At 47.8% G+C, this 19813-nt stretch overlaps 1 protein-coding gene across 6 annotated transcripts in view; it reads left to right on the top strand.

Annotated features, from left to right (window-relative positions):
* Positions 1-19813, top strand: part of MYT1 (myelin transcription factor 1) — a 63649-nt gene that overhangs the window by 27299 nt on the left and 16537 nt on the right. For all 6 annotated transcript variants that reach the window (XM_030503220.1, XM_030503222.1, XM_030503223.1 and 3 more), the window contains exons 3-14: positions 1548-1602; positions 3380-3410; positions 6561-6623; positions 7354-7601; positions 8438-9307; positions 9928-10062; positions 11421-11511; positions 13099-13212; positions 14613-14827; positions 17249-17454; positions 18118-18387; positions 19115-19269. In XM_030503220.1, the coding sequence (XP_030359080.1) occupies positions 1548-1602; positions 3380-3410; positions 6561-6623; positions 7354-7601; positions 8438-9307; positions 9928-10062; positions 11421-11511; positions 13099-13212; positions 14613-14827; positions 17249-17454; positions 18118-18387; positions 19115-19269 (2453 nt within the window). The remainder of the gene's footprint in view (positions 1-1547; positions 1603-3379; positions 3411-6560; positions 6624-7353; positions 7602-8437; positions 9308-9927; positions 10063-11420; positions 11512-13098; positions 13213-14612; positions 14828-17248; positions 17455-18117; positions 18388-19114; positions 19270-19813) is intronic.

The following is a 19813-nucleotide window of genomic DNA, read 5'->3' as shown; positions in this document are numbered from 1 at the left end:
GATACAACCCCCCCCTTCAGCCCCCCTCTTCAATCTCCCCATCTAACAACTCGCATAAATCACTGTGTGTTAATGCTGCATTTCTGAAGAGAGGCACCTGGGGCACTTTTATCTCTCCCCTTTGAGGTGTTTTGGGGGACCTCTGTCCTCTCTCCCTCACTGCCCAGCAGTCTCCTTCCCTCTTTGCTGCCCCCAAACATCAGGGGGGACAGGTGAGGCCCAAGCAAGCACTTCATGGTTTCAGGGTGATGGGTGAGGATGCCCAGCCTCTTCTGCTGGTGACTGCAAGCAGAATCCATCAACTTTCAAAGCACACATGGGGATGTGGTGGCGCATATCATGCGTGCCTCATCCCCATCACCAGTGGAGCAGCACATACTCAGCATGTGTGTCCCTTCCTGCTCCCTAACTGGGGTAGCAGTTGCCTGTGACCCCCTCTGTCAACATTCTGGAGGGTCAGCTATGGAGCGTCCTCATTTGGGCTGGCACAGGAGCTGGCTGCATCCCTCTCCAGCTGGGCCTTGTAGAGGATGCTCCAAAGAGAATTTGTTTTTATTATGTCACATGGTCCTTTCTCTCCTTTTCTCCCTCCTTCTTGGTATCCCAGGAGGCAATGTCCCAAATGGCAATGCTACAATAAACCCCAAATTGTCTTGTCCCCAAACTACCAGGGATTCACCTCCCTGCGCACCCTCTTGGCATTTGCTGCCAAATTCACCTGCCTGCAGAGAACATCTGCGTCAAGGGTGAGACATAAAACCAGCTCTTTGACCACTTCAGCAGCATCTCTGTTACTCTGGCTTTGGCTTTTGCCCTGCCATGGAGGTCCTTTGCTTTTGCTGCTCCCACCTCAGGCACAGCCTAATTTCAAAGCTCCCCTGACAGCACTGCACCCCAGAGGTGGCTGCACTTCAGCCTTACACTACTTTGTGGCATATCGTGATGTTTAATTAATATGAAGCACTTTGAAGTCCCTGATGTTACTTATTCATGCCTGTATTCCCTGCAGACCTTCCTGTTTGATGTCCATATCGCAGGGGTTATTTAGATGCAACCCTCTTTGTGTCAGATTTAAGCAGAGAGGAGAAGTTGCTCTTTGGGGCACTACACGAACAGTTGCCCTTCCTGGGCATGAGATCAGCTCAGTTGTGTGTTCAGAGATTTCTGTGTATGTGCTGGCCATTCACCTGGGTGCTGATAGCACTTCTGCAGTATAAATACAGAGAAATCAGTTCTGCCCTTAACAAGTGATGTCTCAGACACAGCTGTTTTCCATTACAGGCCGTCACATTGGGATGTTTGTCCTTTTGTGGTACCCAACAGGCAGGGTTTTTGTTGTGTCCCGGGATGTAGAAATTAATTTGAGGTTACTAAATCTGGGTACTGTGGGTTGAACAATGAAATCAGTGCAAGAAACATGTCTCAAAAAAATGGGAAAGCTTTCCCTGCGGTCCAGGTATTTATACAGAGCAACAACCACATGTGAGTGTCCCTTAACGATAACTTAGTTATTGAAAGACAACAAGAATCTTTTCTTTCTATTCCAGATGAGTTTAGAAAATGATGATAAGAGAGCACGCACGCGATCCAAGTCTATCAGAGGTAAGCAGCTGGGTATCCTGCAGCACAGGGATGTAGAGACCTGAGCTCCCTGCACTTTGCTTGTTCTAAATAAGCTTTGATTTTTCAAATCCAGGCTTAACTCTAAGTTATTCTCACTGCCCCCTTCTCCAACCCCACCAAAATTTGCCTACAAACCTGGAAAACTCCCAACCACAAACCTTTACAGGTCTTCATGGTATTTAATCCCCCATCCCCTAAACGCAGGAGAAGCAACAACATTAAAAAAGCCCCTTTGCATGCTGTTCTTTCGGGGGAATCACAATCACGGGAGCTTCAGATCAGCTCCGGGGGCTTTCATCATGCACACTCTGCCAGTGGCTTTGAAGTTGCACATCTGAGAGTGCCTGGCAGAAGTAGCGCATGCTGGAGAAGGAAACAGTCTGTCCCTGGCAGGGATGTGAGGACAAACGGCTTGTTAATGCAAGGCTTGATTGCTCTTCATTTCCCAACTGTAAAAAACATGCAGGTCTTTAGGTGTTTTCTCTTTGGGAGAAGGGGAGATGCTCTGATACAGAGCACGGGGTGGTACCTTGAGTGGTCCCATAGCACGTGTGATGGTTACAGATCACCCTCTCCAGTTTGGTTCCTTTTTGTGGTCATGGATTAAATGAATTGCAAAAGTGGCTGGATGGGGCTGGCTGAAATTCCTCCTTGCTCTTCTCAGCATCTGCGTCTTTTTTACAAACAAACAAAACCAAACCAAGATGCTGTCAATTGTGCTGAATAGAGCTTGGCTATGTGGGTTTCATTGCTTTGTTGCATGTACCTAAAGGTGCTGGCTGAGGTTGCTAATGAGAGTGCTCCGATTCTATTTATTTTCTTGCACCCTGCCTTCCCCACACTTGAATCTGGGTTTCTTGATGTGAAAAGGTGATTTATTGCACTCACCCTGGGACTTGCCGCTGCCTTCAGTTTGTTGAGGCTTGTGAGTCATCCCACGGGGAGCTGGATCCCAGGAAATCCAATTAGCTCAAACAAATTGAGCAATCGTGTTATGGTTTTCAGCCTGGACAAATGTAGACTTGTGTTTTGGGGCTTTTTTCCTCCTGATTATTTAGATTCCTGGCTGGATGTAAGGTTTCAGCAGCGATGTGATGTTGTATGTTGTTATTGCAAGCAGTGAGAAGTTCTCTTATTCACAAGCGGGGAATAACCTCTAAAGCCCCTGCAAACTATTGTTCACCCTAAAGTAACACATCCTCTACCATGTGTTTGAGCACAGCCAAGGGCTCCCACATCAGTCTGGGGTGTCAAGAGAAATGTGGCTGTGCCTATTGATGTTCTGGAGGTAAACGTGGCTGTTGCAGCAAAAGAGTAGTGAATTGTGCAAAAAGTAATGGAGAAGCATGTTTTAAAGGCAAGCATAGGGAAGAAGGCATGAGAAAACTCTGTCTTTACTTGAAAGCTTTTGAGTTATATGCATGTATATCAGTACAGCTCCATTGACTTCAAAGCCATCATGTATTTAGAGGGGCAGTCCCTGATGCTACAAACATGCACTCACGTGCTTTAAATTAAGCACAGGCATGAGGATTTACAAGGCAGGATTATGATTTACTACAGGCTGGCATGCAGTAAATGATGGTATGATAGATTTGTCCTCTCTTTCCCAAATGGCATGCCTGTGGAGGTAATAGAAACCCAGCTGCAGGCAGGAGAGGACCCCCCAGAGAAGGGGGATGTCTCGGGGGGGTTGTGGGCACCCCTGTTGTGTTTTTGACCTTGTGTTTGTTTCCATTGCTGCATCCTGCCCCAGTGCCCACGGAGCTCATCGGCCAGGAGGTGAGGTAAGGACCCTACTCCTCCTTGGCAATGGGAAGGGAGGCCCTGTGCTGGGAACCTGGGTGAGGGGAGTGAATCCATGGGACTAAGGAGGTGGAGGTCTCACTGGGGAGCTGATATTGGTGGGCACCTCCTTGTGTCTAAGTTCTCAGGGCACCACTTGACAACACACATCAGAGGAACCACAGGATGAAAACGTGAGCTCTGGATGGGTCACATTAGACTGAAGATCCTGCAGCCATTCTCTATCTCACCCCAGTAAAACCTAATACCCACATTCTGTGTTGCAGGATCACTAGGGACAGCATCCTACTAACCAGAGTTTCTTTTCCATGTATTTTACATCCTCTAATTGCCCTCAAACAACATTAAGCCACATCACTTCTCATGCCAGAAGCTTCTCCTTTGACCCTATGTCCCCTCTTGAATCACTGAGGTCCTGTTGTCATTGATGTAGCAGCGCTGGCATGCCAACAGCAGCAGCCAAAAGAGCAGGAGCAAGTCTCTGCAGCCCTACAGAGCTTCTCATTAGAAATAACAGCCTCCCCCATCTCTAAGTTCCTATTAAACCCTGCACGAGGGCTTATGCAAGAGGTAGGAGTCTTTAACCTGGACAGGCACTAATAGCAGGGGCTGCCTCTCCTGGCAGCCTCTGTTAGAGAGCTGTGTGTGTCAAAGAGTAATTGGACCTTAATCAACCCAATTTGAGAGCATTTCTGCTGCTCCTCTCTCCTATTACTCCAGAGAGACAGGAGGAGCGGGCGGCACACAGCCACTTCTCCAACTTTTATTGCTGAACACTCGAGTGGAGGTGGTAATTGGAGCAGGTGACATATATAAGGGGCAGGACAGAGTGCTCCACAAAGCCATCTCTGCAGCTGTCACCTAATTGCCTGAATAACTGGACGATTAATCGACTAATTGGAAGCAGGGCATCGTCTGCATCACAATAAGAGGTCCTTTTGTCAGGCTGGGGAGAGGGGGAGAGCAGGTCGGTGTGGTGGCTCTGGTGAGGAAGGAGAGGAGATTTCATAGACCTCAAAGCCCTTTTCCTCTGTTGGGACTCCTGCCAAAGACATGAAATCTCCGCAGAGGAGAACAGGGATGGGAAAGCCCAGCCCAGAGCATGAAGAGCATCACCTCTGTGCTGGTGCTTTTTAAAGGGGTTAAATTAACACACCAAAGCCACAGACATCCCAAATCGCCACCTGCTTCAGAAAACCTCGACGCTGAACCACTTGGCTCTTTCCTACTTACTTTTCACTGCAGGCTTCATTTCACCACATCAAATATCTGATCTTCATCAGAGCTGCTCTTGTTTCCCACTGAATAAGGGCTTTTTCAGGCAAGTCACTGGTAACATAAACACCGCTCTGTCTTTTGGCATGCAGTCACTTCAAAGTGTGTCTGGGGCTGCTGAGGACAGAGCTTCAGTCATGACTGAGGGCAATTAGAATTAAATAGACTTTCAGATCATCAGCAGAGGGAGCAGTGAAGGGGGGAGCTCCCTCTTCCAATTGTGTGCTTTAGTGGGATGAGCAGGGAGCCATCCCCCACGTGATGATGTTGGAGGATGTTCAGCATCTCGGGTTGAAGGCTGGCCATGAGTGAAGGGGGGACGTCATCTTGGAGGGGCCAGGAGGTGCCTGCTCACACCCATGGCTCTTAGAGAAAGCTTTGTCCCCTTCAGGGATGTGCTGCCATCATTTGCCCTGTTAGCATTAGAATCATAGACTGGTTTGGGTTGGAAGGGACCTTAAAGTTCATCTAGTTCCAATCCCCTGCCATAGGCAGGGACACCTTCCACTAGACCAGGTTGCTTTGCTAAGCTAAAGCAATCTGGTCTCCCTGAAGGTCAGACTCCTCCTCTCCTGACAGCTCAGCAGCCCTTTCCCATCACAGTTTGGGGTTGAATTCTATTCTTTGAACACAGTGATGTGACTTGTGCAGTGTTCTGAGGAGCCATTAATAACCCACCGGTGCATCCAGAGCTGCTGCATCCATTAGTGCACTCAGATCCTCCTTATCCATCGCTTTCCGCAAGGGCTGAGCTCTCTGCTGAGAGCAGGAATTCTGAGCCCCTAAAGCCTGACTTGGCACTTGCTCCTATTTAATGTTGTCCTGTGTCTTTTACTCCAGGAATAACAGGCTGGCCAGATCCCCCTCTGGGCTGGTGATGTCTTCTCCCTTTGCACTGTCATCAAAAGATTTCATTAGCGCTTACAACTTCCCGGGCTGAGGGTGATACGGTGCTAAATGAGGTTATTAATCGTACACGACTCCAGAATCCCTCAGACGTCAGACAAATCACTTGGGCATCCTATAATCAATGCCATAATCTGGTTTTGCCAGAAAATGTTTGCTTTAATGCTTCTTAGCTGGAGCTCTTATAGCTCCTGGAGCTGGGACTAATTACCCCTGCCAGGGATGCGCTGAGGGATGCAGTGAGTGGCTTATGGCAAAGGCAGCAGAGCCTGTGAGTGCTGCTCAGAGCTCCCTGGAAGTCTTTAACTCGCCCTGTCCTGCAGAGCAGCAGGAACAAATGTGGGGATTTGGGAGAGCTGGTCACCTAAATCCTATCCATCCCCCTAAAAGCAAGGCTCTGAGGTGCTTCTGAGGACTTTTGTCCTGGCAATCTCCCCCCAACATGCCCTGGCTAAACTCTTGCTCCATTCCCAACCTGCTCTTCCCATAAAGCCACCCATTTCTTGCTGCAAGGACCCCCAGTTCCCTGACAAGCCATCAAAGAGGTGAAAAGCCCATGTTTTCCTCCCGCACCAGAGAGAAAGCAAGCTGAGGAGTGGAAGCGGGGAGGCAGAGCGCAGTGGTTGTCTGCTTTTTAAAAGCTTGCTCTTACACATGCAAATCTTTAATTAAACATACTCATAAAACTATAATGAACTGTTCATTTAATTAAATGGGGTGAGTAATTTCATTAATTTTTAGCAAACGGCAAGGCTGCTCTCCTGCCCTCCTCGCTTGGAATTCAAAGGGCCAAGCTGAACCAGTTGAGGGGAATTATCTTCCCTTTTGTGGTTATTTTGTTCCTTGGGCACAGGATCTGTTTAACTGACCATAATCTATATACTTCTAATTAAAAATGAATTCTCTGAGTCCTATTGCTGCTCCTGATGGTTGCTTGTTTCCCTCTCAAGCTGTCCAACCCCAGGCTGTAACGGCTCAGGACACATCCGTGGAAAGTACGCAAGACACAGAAGGTGAGCATGGGTTGGAGGTAATGGGGATGGCAAAATGCAAGCAAGAAACCAAACGACAGGCGTTCACTGGGGAGAGGTTGGTTCACAGAAGCAACCCCGCTCACCTGTCCCAAATCTGCCCTCCAAAGAGCCTATTTCAGTCTCTCCATCAGTTTGTGAGGGATCCTGGGGGATCTGCTTCTCCAGGCTGACAGTAGCCTTCCCACAGACCCCAAAACAAGGCAGAAGTATCTGGTTCAGGTACCTGAGGTTGATGGGAGCTGTTGGCAGGCAGAGATTTTTGTCTTTTTGGTGCCTCTGTGGATGGGGAGGGGAAATGAGAGCATGTTGTCTGCCTTGCTCATGCTAGCCTTAACTGATGGTTGTCATCACCCTATAATGGTGAAATCAGAGCAGTTGGTAGACATGACCTAGAAACCCAGCCTGGTTTCATAGCGGTACTGGGAGCTGTTGGTCCTGCTGGTCCCAGGACAAATGGCCAAGGGCCAGACTGTTGGAGCAAGCCCAGCACCCTTGTGCTGAGAAAAGTTGATGTAGCTGCACTAAGTCAAGGTCTGAGAGCAGATCTGGTCATGAAGAATTAAACCAGATAAAAACCTGGGCTGCTGAATGATCTGGTATTTTTAGTGTGTATTTGTCCCACTTGCCTTTGCCAAACCGATTCAGATGCCGTAGCCATGCCTTTCTCATTCGGCAATGCCTCCTCTCTGCTCCTTGATCCCACCTGCAGTTTACAAAGCTGCCCTCTAGCAAAGAAGAGGAAACTTCAGGATGCGGAGGCCGAACATCTGGTGTCGAAGAGAAAATCCCATCCGCTCAAGCTGGCCTTGGATGAAGGCTACAACGTCGACAGCGACGGCAGCGAGGAGGCAGAGGCGAAGGAGGAGTCCGGCTCCGAGGAGTCGGAGGGGACGCTGGAGGAGGATGAGGCAGAGGCGGTGGAGCAGGAGGAGACCCACAGCCCCGAGCCCTCAGAAGGTGTTTTATCATTCATTAGTGATTGCAGAGCTGTGTTCTGCAGATGAATAAAGGGCAGGGAGTGTTAATAACCAGGAGTTACAGCTCCTCTGTACACGATGGGTCCTTCCATTATTATGTTTGGTGGAAGCACAATGGCAAAGCTCTTGTTAAGCTGAGAGGATATGATATGCACAGATTGTCCCCAGTGTTTTCAAACTGAGAGCTTTTCCATCAGGGATGCTCCCTGGGGAAGGACCCATGGGAAGCACAGAGGGACTCGCTGAATGGCTCAGATGCAGTGGGGAAGGCAGCCAGGGTCCCGCATCGGTGCCTCGAGGGGCTCGGCTGGCTTCCCCATTGCGTGAGCAATCCCAATGGATCCAGCTGCTATCCCAGAGGAGGAGTGACAGGCAAATGATCCAGCTGGGGCCCCAGTCTGGAGCCCCTGGTTTGGGAAGCACTGGGAGCGAGGGGGGTTGGGAAACTGCGTGCATCTGAGCTCCACAAAAGCTTCCACGTGGAAATCCCCTTTCTACCTGCCATCCGCTAATGCAATAAATTAGGCTGCTCCAGGAGTATAACAGCCAGGCTCTGCTTTCAATTAAGCTTAAGTAAGACAAAGAGATGTTTATGAACTTATATAATTAATTTCTTTTACTCCTTTTTCCTTTCCTTTTCCTTTTTTCATTTATTTTTCCTCCTTTTTTCCTTTTTCTGTTTTTTTCCTTTTTCTACTTTTTCCTCCTTTTTTTCTTTTTACTTGTCCTCCCTTTTTTTCCTTTTCCACTTCCTCTCTTTTTTTCCTTTGCCTCCCTTTTTCTCTTTTTCTTTCTTCCTTTCCCTGCCCTCCTCAGAGAGAAGCCCAGCAAAATCAACCCACTATGGACAGAACACAGCAACAAGTACGTCTGGGCCCAGCAAGGCCAACTATAGCAGCTATCAAGAAATTATCGCCAACTCTCTCCTAAACCTAGGCCAAATAGCAGAGGAAACCCTTGCCATCGAAGGGCAGCTGCCTGAGGCTGAGCTGCAGGTCTCCAAGCCCCCATCCAACGTTGTGCATCTGGTCCATGAGGATGCGGGAGAGGAGGAGGAGTTAGTGGAGGAGGAGTGCGACAAGGAGATCATCATCCAGACGGAGGATGCGGAGGAAGTCATCGAGGTCACCAGCGAACGCAGCAGCGAGTTGTGTCCGGAGCACCGGGACGATGCGCACTGCGAGGAGTCCTGCAAACTGCAGAAGACTGAAGCAGAAGAAGAGGATGAGGAGGAGGAGGATGAAGATGAGGAGGAGGAAGAAGAGGATGAAGATGAGGAGGAGGAAGAGGAAGAAGAAGAGGAGGATGAAGAGGAGGAGGAGATGGCTCCTGAAGTGATCTGTGAAGAAGCTCCTCACACTTCTCAGGACACCCAGAAAAGCCACTGTGAAGGGCAGTTCAGCCCAAAGCCCGAGTACTCGGTCATCGTGGAGGTCCGGTCAGACGATGACAAAGATGATGATGCCCGATCCCAGAAATCCGCGGTGACCGATGAATCAGAGATGTACGACATGATGACCAGGGGGAACCTGGGACTGCTGGAACAAGCCATTGCGCTGAAAGCCGAGCAGGTGAAAATTGTGCGGGAGCCCAGTCGGTTGCCGGGAGAGCACGTGAAGCACTTCCCGGTGGATGAGAAGCAGAGCAAACCGCTGGACAGCATCCGAAAGAGCTACTATGGCAAAGGTATGGGGACATGTGCCTCCTTCCTGCCCATCCCCACTGAAAGAGCTGCACTTGTCCACTCAGCATCCCATGAGAACTAGGCTGCTAGGGGGGTTCACAGCCCGCAGAGGGAATTTAGCCACAAATCCTCAATGCCCAGAGGGATGGGGATATCCTAGAGGTCAACAATGAATGCGCAAAATGATGCTGTCCTCTATATTGCAGCAGGGGAATTGCTCGGCTAAATTAGCCTTGAAAATTTCAGCCTGAGCAATAGGCCTGGTTTAAAATCCAAGTGGGTTTTAAAGTAGTGGTAGGAGAATGGCCACAGCAACACGAGGGACTTGTTAGTGGCTGCAGAGTCCCCTGGGTGCAGAGCTGGGCTGCCTGCTCCATCACTGTGAGCAGCTCCATGCTCCAAGCCAGGTTAATTACTCAAATTGCTTTGCTGATATTAATTTCTGAAGCTTCCAGTGTTATAAATCCACCTTCAGGAAGAAACCCTCCAAACCCGAAGAGTTTCTCCCCGTTTGACTGGAAAAGTGGTGGGAAGCATCCTCAGCAGTTTTTCCTCTCCTTTCCACTTCTCCCCCTCCAAATCCACTAACCCGCTTTCCACTTCCCTTTCCCACAATCCCTAGATCCCTCAAGACCTGAGAAGCGAGAAATCAAATGTCCAACTCCTGGCTGTGATGGGACTGGCCACGTCACGGGACTCTACCCTCACCACCGCAGCCTCTCTGGCTGTCCGCACAAAGACAGGATCCCTCCCGAGAGTGAGTACACGGAGGGATACATGGTGCTTAAATTAGTCTGAACCCTTAATTCCTAGAGGGAATTTCTCACCTGATGGGTAGATGCTGTCTCAAGGCCAGCGGGCACTCCAAATAGTCCCAAATGATATGAATTTTATGACTGAGTCCCTAGGGCAAGCCTGCTGTTAATCCTTGGGGTATAACAGAGTTTCTGGCACGGGATGGTGCTTTTCCAAGTTGTCCCGGGACGTTTCTATCCACCATATGGATATGGTGGCTGTGGAGTTCACTGTGAACTCCTACCCCTCTTAAAGATTTTTAGCACCATCCTGTGGAGAATGAGATCCCTTCTCTGAAAATCCAAGAGGTGCTTTAAAAATGCCTGCCCACCTCCAGAGGTGTGTTAAGGAGTTCCCATCTTTACACTGAATGTCACTTATTTTAGCCTGTTTGGGATTTCACATTGGGAAAAGAGGAAACTGTTCCTTCTCGCTGTCCAACAGTACTGAAGGTGTTGCTGTATGGCAAAGGAGAGGATTTTTTCGGGATGTGCAGGAGAGCTGAGTCTCCTCTTATGTTCTCATCACTGTAAAACTCCCAATGTGCTATACCAAGATTCATCTATTCCACAGAAAATATTTATCATCGTCATAACAGCTTTTTATATATATAGATGCATAGAGATTTTATTTCTACCTCTCTACCAGCACCTGAAATAGCTTTCCCTGTACATATACATAAAAATCAATGTTGTATGTTTATGATAATGCCATAATAGACAGGAAAAAAAAGGAGCCTTTCCTTATCGGTAATTTCAAAGGTTGCAGACCTGCCATAAACACCCAACTGCAGGAAACAAGGGGGAAGTACAGCTTGAGTGCAAGAAAAGGGTATTAATAAACCCCTAACACGAGCTGTCTGCTTCAGGAAAGCTTGCAAATCAAAGCATTTTCTTTACTTTTAAGGTCAGTGCTGCAGGAAACAATAACCCTGAAGATTAAAAAGAAAAATAAGGAAATAAAAAAAAGACAAGTCCTAAGGATAAAGCAGAGACGGTTTCAATCACTTATAACTACCTGAAACTGGGAGATCTGGCTCCAAAAGGGTGGTGGTGGGATGGGGAAAACCAGATTACAATTGGCAAAGGGGAAGGAAGGCCAAGCTGTGTGCAGAGATGTTAATCTAGTGCTGACCTGAGTGCTGCTGCCTTGTAAATCTCTTACTCTTTACACAGACAAATTTAATTACAGCATTTCACGTTCCCTGATTTCTAAGAAGCAACAAGACTTGATGATTTTGTCTTTTTTTTCTTCCCTCTGATTTTTATCAAGTTGTTTTTGCTTCCCTTCCCCTTTCCCCTTCCCTTTCTCGCTCCCAAGTCTTGGCAATGCACGAGAACGTGTTGAAATGCCCCACGCCAGGCTGCACAGGACAGGGTCACGTCAACAGCAACCGCAACACGCACAGGAGGTACCAGCTTTAATTTCTTCTCCCTAACGGCCAGGGCAAGGATGGCAGCAGGAAAACCACCCCCAAAGCCCTGGCTTTACTCTTGCACTGAGAGATGGGGCAACTAAGATGGGCAAAGCAGGGATAGACAAAGGATAATATGGGAAAGCAAGACGGGGCAGTGATTTCTGGCTAGGCAATGCTTCCAGGTGGGACTATGGAGGGGTAGATGGAGATGAGAGTTCATGGAAGAGGTGTTTGGCACAGGGTGCCCAGTGAGGCTGACTGGAGGATGCTGTTTATGTTTGGTTGCGTGGCACTGCACAGGATTTCTAGGAATATCCATAATATTTAGGCTGAAATGATTATTGAGCTGGGAATTTAGGTCCTTTTGCTGTAAGACTTCAGCCCAGATGTGGTCAGGAGGGGACAGGGTTGTGCTTTTGACCTGTAATTACACCTCATGTTCTGGCTTCAGCTAAATTTGAGCACTTTTACAAACAGGAAGGCTGTAAGAGGAGGTGATGGTGCACTTAAAAGCTAGAAACCTTTCAAAAAGCCAGACCAGCTTGTGCTACAGGGATGCACTCATGAATTTATGATTTACCATTCGTTGCACTTGAGCTTAACTGGCAAAGAGTGACAGCTCTGTGAGTGCTGATGCGTTTGCAGGCGCAAGGTGAGTTTGTGTCATTACTCGTTCAGCTGTGGAGGAAGCTGGAGGACGCTTTGTTGTAGCTGCTGGAGGAAAATTGCGGAAATCTGCTTGGTCAACTGAGAAGCTGGGTTTGGTGCAGGCAGCCAGTGATCGCAGTGAGACCGAGGTGATACACTGGTGTTAGTGGGTTATGGAGCGAGCTTTGGGGTGAGATCCATTGGGGTTAGAGCTCTGAGTTTCACAGGAGGCTGGGTTTGGTTTCTCTCAGTGCTGGCTGCTCCAGTGATGAAGATGCCTGTGATGGCTTGGGGTCGACTGGGAGCACGAAAGCTCTGCTTAAGAGGGGATTTTTACCTTCCCTAAGCAGTTGCTGTAAGAGCCAAGCTGTCCCAAAGAGGCAAAGCCTGGCTCACATTTAGGATGTATGTGGGTAAAAGCCATTACAGCTCCCAACCTCCCCCAGGCACCGATGCGCTGGCAGCCCTGCACATCAGAAGTGTAAATGTTTCTCTGCAGAAAATTCACATAAATACAAATGAAAAAATGCCATTTAACTGCTAAAACCACTCCAAGAAACCAGCCTCATCTCTCTCTGCCCCTTCTGTGCTCAGCTCAGGGGAGCTGCTGCCTTGATCCACCTCCAGGCCCTGGGGATGCTCAGGGGCTCATCCTGGAGACATTTGGCACTTGATGTTTGGCTACTTTGCTGCTGGCCAAGACTAAAAGCAATAATAAGAAATATAATATTTAATGTTAATTATTAATTTAAATATTAATAGCAAAAATAATAATTATCAACAATAATTATTTTGATACTAATAAAAACCTTTAAATGCAAACGCTTTTCTCATGGGCTCAGTGGGTCCCTGAGATGAAGTTTTCCACACTCATCCCTCATGCTTGGTTTCCTTCTCTCTGTTTTTCTCTTCCTTTAAAAAACCCTCCCACAGTTTATCTGGGTGCCCCATTGCTGCTGCTGAGAAATTAGCCAAATCACATGAAAAGCAACAAACCCAGTCTGGTGATCCTTCAAAGACCAGCTCCAACTCTGACCGGATACTCAGGTAAGTGGGGCTGCAGTGGGCAATGCTGCCCCAGCTCTCCCTGTGCTGCCACGCTTGCAGGAGCAGCCGTCACTGCTCCCTCCGGCTGCATCTGGATACTGCTGAGTCCTGTTATTATCATCATAGGTCTCGCCAAGGTGGGGAGATACTTAATTGATGATCCCAGGGAGGGCATTGAGGACAATGAATTGCTTCTGTAGCATCAATTAATGCTGAGGCTACAGGCCAAAGGGTTTCACCAGTGCAGCAGAAGGCATTTGTGCCGATTGCTCTGCAATGCAAACTGCCAGAGAATGATGGCTATTATATTAGCATTATAAGTAGGGTGGGCTCAGGGAGCGGGAGGAGGAGATTTAGGCTTTGTATAAATCACTCGATGGCAGTTTCACACGAGTCCACTCTCTTTTCTCCCTTAGCCCGCATGGTTCAGAGGAGAGGAACCTGCCACTCATTTCCAAACCAGTCACATTTATTCTGTTATTTCACCCATCTCTATCTTCCCAGGAGAAAGGGCTGTCTCACATTAAGGATGTCCCTGATAGCTGCTGGCTTCCGTAGCCGATGTGATTCATGAGCCTACAGATGGAGTGTAATATGGTTAGTTATTTTCCAACAAGAGCAGGATAAAACCCACAGTACAAGCCCTGAGCAGCACTCCCACAAAGGCTTCAAGGTCTGATTAATTTATTTCTTTGCTCCCCAGGACTGCTGAGCACCCTGGTGCACCAGCACTTGCTGCTTTGGAAAGACCATTTAGGGCCATTACTTATTTATTTGCAGCGGAGCCATCACGAGGATGGTCCATGCTCCGAGGAGCTCCCACTCCGAGGACTCGCTGGTGGAAAGAGGTCATGGGAAGGAGAATAATAATAGGCCATTTATATACAATTTATATGCAAGACAAATTGATTCATGATAGGCAGCCCAGCAGAAACAGGTCTTTAAGAAGGACTCTACAGGCAGGGGAGAGGCCCTGATGCCTTTGCAATGAACCTGCATCACAGAGTGGAGCTAAACTGGGCTCGTCACATATTCATGTGCTGTCCTGTGCCATGGGTGCCCTAAACGAGTGATGCCCAAGTGTCTACTGTTGTTGGAAAATGCTACCACGCCAGAGCAGCCTTCAAGTATATGGGTTTGGATGAGATTGACACCTCGGTGTTTTGCTTAAAAAGAGAAAAAGAGAGAGGAAAAAACAGGAAAACGGGGAAAAATAAAAGGAATCCAAGAGACCCAAACTAGATGCACACTAGAGCAAGAGGAATGTCACTGGCCCCTCTTCCCCAGTAGCCCCTCAGGGGCAAGGTGCAGCTATGCATCCCCATTGCATCTGGTTCCCTCCCAACAGCCATCTCTTCAAGGAAAAGGGAAATCACTGTTGCTCATTGTTTCATCCTCAGGCCTATGTGCTTTGTGAAGCAACTGGAGATCCCTCAGTACGGAAGCTACCGGCCCAACATGGTCCCAGCAACCCCGCGGGCCAACCTGGCCAAGGAGCTGGAGAAGTACTCCAAGGTCACCTTCGATTATGCAAGTTTTGATGCTCAGGTTTTTGGCAAACGCATGCTTGCCCCAAAGATTCAGACTAGCGAAACCTCACCTAAAGCCTTTAAATGTAAGTTGGGAGCAGGGATGGGCTGGTTTCTGTATTTTCTGCCTTTCTCAGTGTGTTGCAAAGCTGCTGGGATCGTGGCTTTGGGGTGATGGGAGAGTCTTGGGGCTGGGGTGTTGGATCCCTCCTGCTGCTGCAGAACAGGTGGAGAAATGGGTGGGAATATTAACCTGAGTGATGTGTCTAGGTGGGGTAAGTTACACAGTTGTCCTCAGTCGGTCCCTGTTGCTTTGCAGTTCATATCTATCGATCTGTCTTTCCTCATCTAGCTAAATGGATTACAGTTTTCTTCTCTTCCATCTTATATATGACCCACTCCACCCATTTGTCTTCTCTGCTGTGCTCTGCTCTCCAGCTCTGCTACCTATCGATCATTCACCTCCTCTCAGCTTTTTCCTATCGTAGCTACCCACCTCTGCTCTGTACCAAGGACCTTGCACTGGTTACAACACTGTGCAAGGAAAGAGTGGGTGAAAATGAAATGGCTAAATAAACCCTCAGGGGCTAGGCTGCCAGGAGCAGGAGGGATGCTGAGTGGAGAGACAGATGATGTTAAAAATCTACCTTTCCTTCGACACCAAATGTGCACCTGAAGACATCTTTTTGAGAGGAAAAAAATAAGATTTAGGAGCCTAGTTTGCAGAAGTCAGCAGCCTCGAGAGGGTTTTCTGTCTGGCTAATCCCACTTCTACAATCCTGCTTAATCCTGATGCAGCTGCTCTCTAAAAAGTGCTCGTACTTGAAAGCATCCCGGTTGTTGCACTACAATGGAAGTGCCCTTTATTGCAGTACTAAATCTGTACGGGATCAGACAATGAAATTGGATGGAGGCCAGAGAGCACAACTGCCACTGTCATCCTGGGTTAGGGCTGATGGAAAAGTAATTTGTTTCCCAGCACAAGTGATTCTCTTGCTGAATAGATTGTGTTATTTGCAATATTAGCAAAGAATTTTCAGGGTAATTGTACTGACAAAAATAATTCCAGCAGACCCACTAGGATAATCCTTTCTATTTTTTCTCCTCACTTATTTCACTAATTTGCTGATTGCGAGTCTATTAGTGGTAGAAATACTTATGAAATGGAAAAGCATCGCTGAGCCTCCGGTGTGAAATTGAAATTGGCATCTCACGATCTGGGATATTGTCAGGTTGGGCTGGCAAATACCCGCATCCCGCTGCAAAGACATGGATTAAACTGGACTCGAAACCAAGGAGCCATGCACAAGAATAACCATTCGGGCAAAGCTCCAATGCATTAATCAGAGCGACAAGACGAATATGATTGCCAATCATAGCTGGGAAATCTGTTCCTTTCACTGAGAACTTATCTGAAAGAGATCTTCCTCCAGAGGGATTTATATTGCCCTGCATGTGTGTGCAAAACTCCCATTAATGTCAATATGCATTATATACGCACACAAGGAGGGAGAAAGCAGTCCTTGGGAAGATTAGCATTTTATAGTGCCTTATATGATGAGTTTATAATGGGAATAATGAAATCGCTTTGCTCTGTAGCCACATCAACCAGGGCTGTCTTGCTGTTTTGCTGCCATCAAGCCAAAGCTTGAGCCTTCCTTGGGGTGAGACTCCAACTGAAAAGGGCATTTTTTCCCCCCAAAAAGGGTGTAGTGAAATGAATTAAGAATGTGAAGATTTTGCTGATTAATTCAAAGTACAATCCTGTGAGTGATACAAAATCAGATGATCCCCTGTTTGCACCCACTGGAACTACAGACTTCAGAGGGACTTAGTGTGTGCCAGGGCCCTCCTAGTCAGGACCAGGTTCAGGATTAGGGCAAGTTTAATTGTGGGTTGACCCTGGAAAATACTCATTTTCATTTCATAGGGTGTAAAGAGAAATTGCATCCAGGATTGCACTGTTGTATGTTGTGTTATACAGCAACACAGCAGTGTCGTGGCTGTGTAATAAATCCTGTTATTCAGGCGTATTTTCATGACATGTCAGCTGTGAGAATACCCATATTTCACTGGCGTCATCATTGGAAGCTCATATTTCATGGCCATGGTTTTGCCATTGATGGAATTTTTTAAATAGTAAGTTTTCAAATGTGCTACAAGAAATCTCCCCGTACATCAGCTCCGCAGATTAGTTATGAACATAGAGAGAACAATAAGGAAAGAGCTGGAAAGCTTCTCTAAGCTTTCTTCTTTGACCACTTCGACTGAGGAGTAGCTTTTAATGAAGAAAAGCACTCGTGTTTTGGGGCCTTGGTGGCAGAGTTGTTAATGAATTAGGTTTTCACACCAATTCAAAAGCAACAGAATAGCCCATGGATTGGTAATAACCACAAGCTGCCCTGGCTCTGCTCATACGGGGCTGTGTCAGACTGACTTCAGCTCTTAACTGCTGCCTGAGCCAGTTATACATTAACCTTGTGTTGTCCCTTCTGTTTTTATTCCAGCCAAACCTTTTCCAAAGGCCTCTTCCCCCAGCCACAGCCCCTCCAGCAGTTACGTGAAGAGCACTTCATCTTCCTCCACAGGCTTCGACTACTCGCAGGACGCTGAGGCTGCGCACATGGCTGCCACGGCCATCCTCAACCTCTCCACCCGCTGCTGGGAAATGCCAGAGAATCTCAGCACCAAGCAACAAGAGGCCCCTGGCAAGGTGAGCTGAGCGTGACCACAACTCCAGCTGCCATAGAGTGGGTTTAAGCTTGAAGTTTGGCATGGGAGAAATACCTTTTTTAGCCTTCCTTTCATTTTAATTAATAGAGGGAATGCAGAAACTCATCACATCACCCTTTAACTTCCTGCTTTGGGTGGTGCAGTTTGGAGGAGGTAATCTCGGCTCTTAGTGTGTTATGGAGATGAATCATGGTTCAAATTACCCATGTGAGATGAGCATCATTCCTAACCAGAGTCTGAGCTGGTTTCAGTTGCTCACTGGTCTGTGTCTGATGCTATTTGAGATCCCCCAGTTGCGTCCAGGCTGACCTCCAGCTATTTTTCAGAGGAATGCAGGTTTTCCGCAAGTCCTGTGTTGCATTCTCAGCCTTGGGCGGGTGTCTTGGATACCATGGGGCGTCTTAAATTGCACTAGATGCCTGTGTTCAAGCAACTGAGCCAAAATGCCACATGCTGTACAGGGCATGTTTCTGAAGTATTTGTGAAAGAGCATCCCTTTTCATTTAGTTCCTTCTAACTGACTGTGGAGAGGATGGGACATGTGAATAATCTGCCCCTTGCACTGCAAAAGACAAATGGGGGCAAGATACCCACTGGGAATTGCTGGCAGCTGCTAATGTTGGGCATGTTTCCAACCTTTCAGTCCATGGACATTGAGGTGGATGAAAATGGGACTCTGGACTTGAGTATGAACAAGCACCGCAAGCGGGAGAGCACCTTTCCCAGCAGCAGCAGCTGCAGCAGTAGTCCCAGCATGAAGTCCCCAGACGTGTCCCAGCGCCAAAACAGCACCAGTGCCACGAGCAGCACCATGACCTCCCCCCAGTCCAGCCAGACCTCTCGCCAGGATGAATGGGATGGGCCCATTGACTACACTAAACCAAACCGCCAGCGGGAAGAGGAGCCAGAAGAGGTGAGTGGTGACTCTTGATGTTTGAATAATGCCTCATGGGGGACTGAATGCCATGTTTGCTTGTGCAGTTGTCCTATTTTCCCCTAGAACCCTTAATCTGTCCTTTGAGCCTAGGAGATAAATATTAACTTCATCAGTGCTACCAGATATCAGCTATGAATACTGTGCAGGAGACAGATGCTCTTGGGGTGCTCTTGCATTGTCCTGGCTTTGCAGTGCTTTCTTCATTGTAAATCCTTTCAGCTCATTTGCACCAGTGGTGCTCCTGGTGACGTTCCCCACGATGATTTATATCTGCCATTAGCAGATCTGGTCTTGCATGCCACTAACGTTAACCCTGCAGCTAGGGGAACCCAGCCATTGCCTCCTGGCTGGAGTGAGCATCCTGGCCCTGGAATCAGCATGCTGCCTCTCTGCCCATGGGGAGGCAGGTGCTGTTGAGGATGAATATGGGGGGATTGCCCTCTTCATCCCTTCAAGGATAGGATGATTTTTTCACCTTGTGAAAACCAGGTGTAAATCCCTGTACAGACATGGTTTACACATTTCTGTTCTAAAAAGGGGGAATTACAGACTACTGGATCTCTGGTTTGGGTACCACAGGCAGTGTTGGTAATGCTGCGCTAACTCTCAGCTAGGATGAACCTTGGATCCTTTCCCACCTTTTCCCATTGCTCAGCAACAATGACCACCACTACAACCACTTTCCCTGGCTGTTTTCTTGCAGTCAGAGCCTGCTGCCCACTCTTTTGCCTCCTCGGAAGCTGATGAGCAGGAAGTGTCGGAGGAAAACTTTGAGGAACGAAAATACCCAGGGGAAGTTACTTTAACCAACTTCAAGCTTAAATTCCTCTCCAAGGACATCAAGAAAGAGCTGCTCACGTAAGTCCTGCCTCCAAAACCTATCAAATATGTACCCAGCACAGCCAGGCTGGTGGGAGACAAAATGTGTTAGCAAATACATTTTAAAGATTAGAAGTGTAGTCCCCTTTCTTACTGTGATTTGGTCTTGCCTCATCTAAGTGGTTCAAATGAAAGTTCTCAAAAGAGAAACCCTGTCCTCATAGTCCTCATACAACTGCAGATTGTTAAGGAAAAACATGTTCCTATATGGCCTTGAAACTCTGCAGTGATGAAGGGAACGTTTTGGGGAGCTTGGTGCTTTCAGGATTCATGGATGGGGCTGTCATGGTGCATCTTAGATTGGAGAGAGATCCTAACCCAGCTCATGTCTATGTAGTCATGGCACTGGGTGGGTGGGAATACAGATCCAGGTCTGTTCTGTTAGATGGAGCATTTCTCTGCATCCACACTGATCTCCAAACTAGTGGTTAATGTTTAGAGTCTGACCCAAACGCTGCAGTTTGGACCTGGCTCTGACCTAATGGAAGGTCAGGATCAGTCTGGAGGTCATCCCAGTAAATCT

The sequence above is a fragment of the Strigops habroptila genome, chromosome 13 (assembly GCF_004027225.2).
Source record: "Strigops habroptila isolate Jane chromosome 13, bStrHab1.2.pri, whole genome shotgun sequence".
NCBI lineage: Eukaryota > Metazoa > Chordata > Aves > Psittaciformes > Psittacidae > Strigops > Strigops habroptila.
The sequence above is the reverse complement of the archived record's forward strand: the minus strand, read 5'-3'. Positions and strand labels throughout refer to the sequence as shown.